We start from the raw sequence: 6,000 nt of genomic DNA, 5'->3' as shown, positions 1-6,000 counted from the left end.
ACTTTATTTCTATTATTATTACATTGTAATATATCATGAAATAATTATACAACTCACCATAATGTAGAATCAATGGGATAAATTTTAGCAAGTATAAATGAAGGCTTAATGAATTTTTTTTTTTTTTTTTTTGAGACAGAGTCTTGCTGTGTCACCCAGGCTGGAGTGCAGAGGTGTGATCTTGGCTTACTGCAATCTCTGCCTCCCAGGTTCAAGCTATTCTTCTGTCTCAGCCTCCCTAGGAACCAGGATTTCAGTTGTGCGCCACCATGCCTAGCCAATTTTTGTATTTTCAGTAGAGGTAGGGTTTTGCCATGTTGGCCAGGCTAGTCTCAAACTCTTGACCTCAAGTGATCCACCTTCCTCACCCTCCCAAAGTGCTGGTATTACAGGCATGAGCCACCATGCCTGGCCTATTTCTTTCTCTTTTCTTTCCTTCCTTTTTTTTTTCTTTTTTCTTTTTTTCTTTTTTCTTTTGATAGCTGGGTGGCAGATGTATAAATTGTCATTGACCTAACAGAATTAAGTTGGGCCATGGAGAAAACTGAGAGCATCACGATTTAAAACACAGAATTCTCAAATGGACCACTGTGTTTAGACCTGATTGTGGAATGGAATGCCACACCTAGGCATATGAGGTATGGTTGGGGCACTGTCACATGTCCAGCTTGGGAGCCATCATGTGTCCAGGTCGGGAGAGGAAAATGGATGAGACACAGACATGTGATGGGGGTGCAGTCACATGTCCAGGTCAGGCACCCTCACTTGCTGGGAATGCCATCTCCTGGTGGGAGCCAGTCACATGTTGGGGTGCAGCCACCTGGTGGGGGCGCAATCCTGTGCTGGAGACACAGTCACCTGTCAGGAACTAGTCACCGGCTGGGGGCGCTGCCTCGAGCCTCATGGCGGCCCCTGCTTCCGGCATGGGCCCCGTCGGACCCTGTGCCCTGGGCCTTCTGCTGCTGTTCGTGGTGGTGCCCCCTCCCCGGGTCGCAGCCTCGGTCCACAGACACCCAGAGAACCAGGGAATCTCCCTGACTGGCAGCGTGGGTAGGCCCTGCCCCAGGGGCGGGCGGGCGGCTGGAGACATTGCCCTTGGGGCCTCTCTCTCGGTGCCGGGCCTCCTCCTCTATGTCGCCTGCCTGTCCCTGCCCCTCCCCCATGTCCACTGCCTTCCCTTCCTCCTGTGTCTCCTGCCCCTCCCCCGCATCCCCTGCCTGCCCTACCTCTCCCGTGGCTCCAGCGTGGCTCCACCGTGAGCTCCGTTCTCCCTGCAGCCTGTGGTCGGCCCAGCATGGAGGGGAAGATCCTGGGCGGTGTCCCTGCGCCGGAGAGGAAGTGGCCGTGGCAGGTCAGCGTGCACTACGCGGGCCTGCACGTCTGTGGCGGCTCCATCCTCAATGAGTACTGGGTGCTGTCGGCTGCGCACTGCTTTCGCCGGTGAGGGGGCGCGGGCCTGGGATGGTGTGTGTAGGTGGGCCTGCACGGCGTGCCCACAGCAGCTTGGATGGACCCCACGCCAGCCTCTCCCTTCACTACTGTCGGCCCTCTTCACCACTGTCCACCCGCACAAGGCCAGGTCCCCACCAGTGAGGCTGGTCCCCAAACACACAGCTGGGTCCCCATCCGTGAGGCGGGTCTCCCAAGTGCACAACCAGGTCCTCAAGAGTTGACACCGGTCCCGAAGATCATGGCCAGGTCCCCACATGCAAGGCTGATCCCCTAAGTGTATGGTTAGGTTCCCATGAGCTAGGTTGGTCCTCAAATGCACAGCCTGGTCCCTACGTGCAAGGCTGGTCCCCTAAGTGCACGACCAGGTCCCCACGAGTGAGGTTGGTTCTCAAGGGCACAGCCAGATTCCCACAAGTGAGGCTGGTCCTCAAGTGCACAGCCAGGTCCCCATGAGCAAGGCTGGTCTCTAAGCACATGGCCTTCCCGATTGCTCCTCCAACAGCCCCATTCACCAAAGCTGCCCCGCACAGCAGGCATGCCTCTCCTGTGGCCATCTGGCCTCCAGAAGGATGTGTGCAGCCAGGTTATCTAAGAGTGAGAGCAAGTCCACATGCATGGGCTGCTGGCCTGTACAGCTGGTGGCTGTGTACAGACTTGGGTCCCCAGAGCCTCCATGGGCCAAGTCGACTCCTCAGGGGGCAACTCTGCCAAACAGCCAGATAGGTCCCTACTATGCTGCAGGAAGAAGCTGGCTTTTCAATCCCACTGAGTGAGCACCAGCCCCCTGTGCTTGGAGTCCCCAGGCTTGTGGGCTGACCACACAGGAAGCTGCGGGCATTGTGCCTCTGTTCTCACCCCCACAGGGACAAGAATATCAAAATTTATGACATATACGTAGGCCTTGTAAACCTCAGGGTGGCCGGCAACCACACCCAGTGGTATGAGGTGAACAGAGTGATCCTGCACCCCACATATGAGATGTACCACCCCATCGGAGGTGACGTGGCCCTGGTGCAGCTGAAGACCCGCATTGTGTTTTCTGACTCCGTGCTCCCGGTCTGCCTTGCAACTCCAGAAGTCAACCTTACCAGTGCCAATTGCTGGGCTACAGGATGGGGACTAGTCTCACAACAAGGTAGGAATACAGTGCAGGGCTTTGTGGGCAGGATGAAGGCTTCTATACCACCACAGGGAAGAAAATGCTCTGCCAACTAAGGGGGTCCAGGTGTTTGGGGACAGGAATCCCCACCCGTCAATCAACATTTATTTGTTTGTCAGTGTGGATATTTTGTTGTTTTGTTTTATTTCTGACTGGCTTTGTTGTATGCAGAAAAATACAGCTACTTTGATGTGAAGTTGGTATGCAGTATATCAAGAACACAAATTTAAAAGCATAGTTTTCCTTAGGATTGTAAATGGGACTTAGAAATCTCTTTTAGCTTATCTAAAAACCATTTGTTATCAAACCTTTCTCCAGAAAGACCTGTGCATTCTTTGTAGATTTATACCTGGGCACTTTTCAATATTTAGGTCTATTCAAAAGAGATTTTTAAAATTGCATTTGCTAATTAGTCACAGCTATTGATTTTTGCACATTGATCTTATATCCAGTCATCTTATAGAATTTATTTTTAGTAGTTTATCAACTGACTATTTTGACGGTTCTAGATAAAAGATAATATTTTCTTCTAGTAAAGACTATTTTATCACTCTCTTCCCATATTTTATCTTTTATTTATTTTGCTTGTCTTCTTACAATGGTTGGAACCTCCAGTAGAAATGATGCCAGATCTTTTCTTGGTTTTGGTTTGGTTGGAAATGCTTATAATGGTTCACTACAGCATTTGTGGCCTGGCCTGGAGATTTCAGGTTGATGTATTACACCAGATTTGAAAAGTTACCTTTTATAGCTGATTTACTTAATTAAAAAAAATTATAGATAATTATTGATTTTATTGAAATGCTTGTAGCAACTCTTGATAGGATCATATAGTATTGCTCTTTTAATCTATTGATGTCAAGAATAGGCATTTAAGCTGGGTGCAGTGGCTCACACCTGTAAATCCCAGCACTTTGGGAGGCTAAGGTGGGAGGATCGCTTGAGCCCAGGAGTTTGAGACCAGCCTGGGCAACATGGTGAGATCCTGTCTCTACAAAAAATGCTGACTTAGCTGGGCTTGATGGCATATGCCTGTAGTCCCAGCTACTCAGGAGGCTAACGTGGAAAGATCTCTTGATCCCAGAAGGTCAAGGCTTCAATGAGCCAAAACTGCACCAAAGCCTGGGCAACAGTGAGACCTTCTCTCAAAAAAAAAAAAAAAGAAAAAAAGAAAAAAGAAAAAAGGTATTTAATGTGAGATGGGTCTAGAATTTTTTCTTAGGTGATTTTAATCTTTGGCATCAGTGTACTGCTGACTTTGTAGAATGAGTCAAAACTTTACTATTTATTTGTACTGTCTGCAATAGTTTCTATTAAAGTAAAGATTAGCTACTTCTTGAAGGTTTGATGTGGCCATAAAACACTCTGATCCTAGTACCTTTTGCGGGTATAAATGATTACTCTATCTTACTTTCTGTTATGGCTACTGTTCATTCCAATTTTTAAATTTATTCTTAGGCCAATTTTGATGGATTATATTTTTCTAGAAAGTTGTTCATTTTATTCCAGATTTTTAATATAATGATATTGCGTAAGATTGTAATTCATGTGCTATTATTATTTTTCTGACCTCTCTTCATTCCTTATCATAGTTGCCAAAATTGTCTATTCTATTGCCTTTTTTATATAAAACTACCTGCTACAGATTTTGCATTGGTGTATGTGGGGAGATGGTGGTGCATGGGACTTTATATGTTGGGTGCTTTGCTATTCGCTCCTATAGCCATCTATTCATTCATTAAACTTTTTATATTCTTTAAGTTTGCTTAACCAAACTTTTCTAATTTTTTGAGCTGAAAATACAAAAGATATTCAACATTTCATACTTTTTCTATGAATAAATTAAAGATTATAACTTGTCCTTTAAAGTCTTCTTTGGTTATATTACAGGTTTTGAATTCTTTTTTTTTTATTTTTTATTATTATACTTTGAGTTCTAGGGTACATGTGCATAACGTGCAGGTTTGTTACATATGTATACTTGTGCCATGTTGGTGTGCTGCAGCCATCAACTCGTCAGCACCCATCAACTCGTCATTTACATCAGGTATAACTCCCAGTGCAATCCCTCCCCCCTCCCCCCTCCCCATGATAGGCCCCGGTGTGTGATGTTCCCCTTCCCAAGTCCAAGTGATCTCATTGTTCAGTTCCCACCTATGAGTGAGAACATGTGGTGTTTGGTTTTCTGTTCTTGTGATAGTTTGCTAAGAATGATGGTTTCCAGCTGCATCCATGTCCCTTCAAAGGACACAAACTCATCCTTTTTTATGGCTGCATAGTATTCCATGGTGTATATGTGCCACATTTTCTTAATCCAGTCTGTCACTGATGGACATTTGGGTTGATTCCAAGTCTTTGCTATTGTGAATAGTGCTGCAATAAACATACGTGTGCATGTGTCTTTATAGCAGCATGATTTATAATCCTTTGTAATTCATTTCTCAAAACTATGTGCACCCTATTTTTATTTTTTCTATATCCAATAGTATAGGACAAAATTTTTCATGTCTACAAAAAAGGCCATTAGGATTTTATAGGAATTGCACTGAATGTTCAGACCAGGTTGACTAATGTTGACATTTTAACAATATTAAATCTGCCTATCCATGAACATGGAATGTATTTCCATTTATTTGAGTCTTTAATTTCTTCCAGCAATGATTTGTAGATTCAAGTATACAAGTTTTTCACCACCTTCATTAAATTTATTATTTTAGAAGGCATGTTATTATTTTAGATGCTATTGTAAATGAAATTGCTTTTGTAACTTTTTTGGATTGTTCATTGGGGGTGTATAGAAACACAACCGATTTTTGGCCAGGTGCAGTGGCTCTTGCCTGTACAATCCCAGCACTTTGGGAGGCCGAGGCAGAAGGTTCACAAGGTCAAGAGATTGAGACCATCCTGGCCAACATGGCGAAACTGCATCTCTACTAAAAATATAAAAATTAGCTGGGTGTGGTGGCACATGCCTGTAATCCCAGCTACTCAGGAGGCTGAGGTAAGAGAATCACTTCAACCCGGGAGGTGGAGGTTTCAGTGAGCTGAGATCACGCCATTGCACTCCAGCCTGGGCGACAAGAGTGAAATTCCATCTCAAAAAAAAAGAAACTGGTTTTTTATGTGTTGACCTTATACCCTGCAACTTTGCTGAATTTGTTTATTACATGTAGTAGTTTTTTCTTTTTTTAAAGGATTAATTAGGATTTTCTATGTATAGGATCATATCATCTATGAATAGAGATTGTTTTACTTCTTTATTTCCAATTTGAATGGCTGTTATTTCCTTTTCTTGTCTAAATTATCTGTCTAGAATTTCTAGTATAAAATAAATAGCAGTGACCAAAGTGGAAATCTTTGTTTTGTTTCTGATCTTATGGAAAATGCTT

At 44.5% G+C, this 6,000-nt stretch overlaps 1 protein-coding gene across 1 annotated transcript in view; it reads left to right on the top strand.

Annotated features, from left to right (window-relative positions):
* The first annotated feature begins 731 nt into the window (after nucleotides 1–731).
* PRSS38 (serine protease 38) overlaps nucleotides 732–6,000 on the top strand; it is a 28,908-nt gene continuing 23,639 nt past the window's right edge. Inside the window, exons 1-3 of the mRNA XM_007988217.3 lie at nucleotides 732–1,050; nucleotides 1,278–1,440; nucleotides 2,316–2,587. Coding sequence (XP_007986408.3) covers nucleotides 903–1,050; nucleotides 1,278–1,440; nucleotides 2,316–2,587 — 583 coding nt within the window. The 5' untranslated portion in view covers nucleotides 732–902. The remainder of the gene's footprint in view (nucleotides 1,051–1,277; nucleotides 1,441–2,315; nucleotides 2,588–6,000) is intronic.

Source organism: Chlorocebus sabaeus, chromosome 25, assembly GCF_047675955.1.
Source record: "Chlorocebus sabaeus isolate Y175 chromosome 25, mChlSab1.0.hap1, whole genome shotgun sequence".
In the NCBI taxonomy this organism is placed as follows: Eukaryota; Metazoa; Chordata; class Mammalia; order Primates; family Cercopithecidae; genus Chlorocebus; species Chlorocebus sabaeus.
This window is presented reverse-complemented; position numbering and strand designations above follow the sequence as displayed.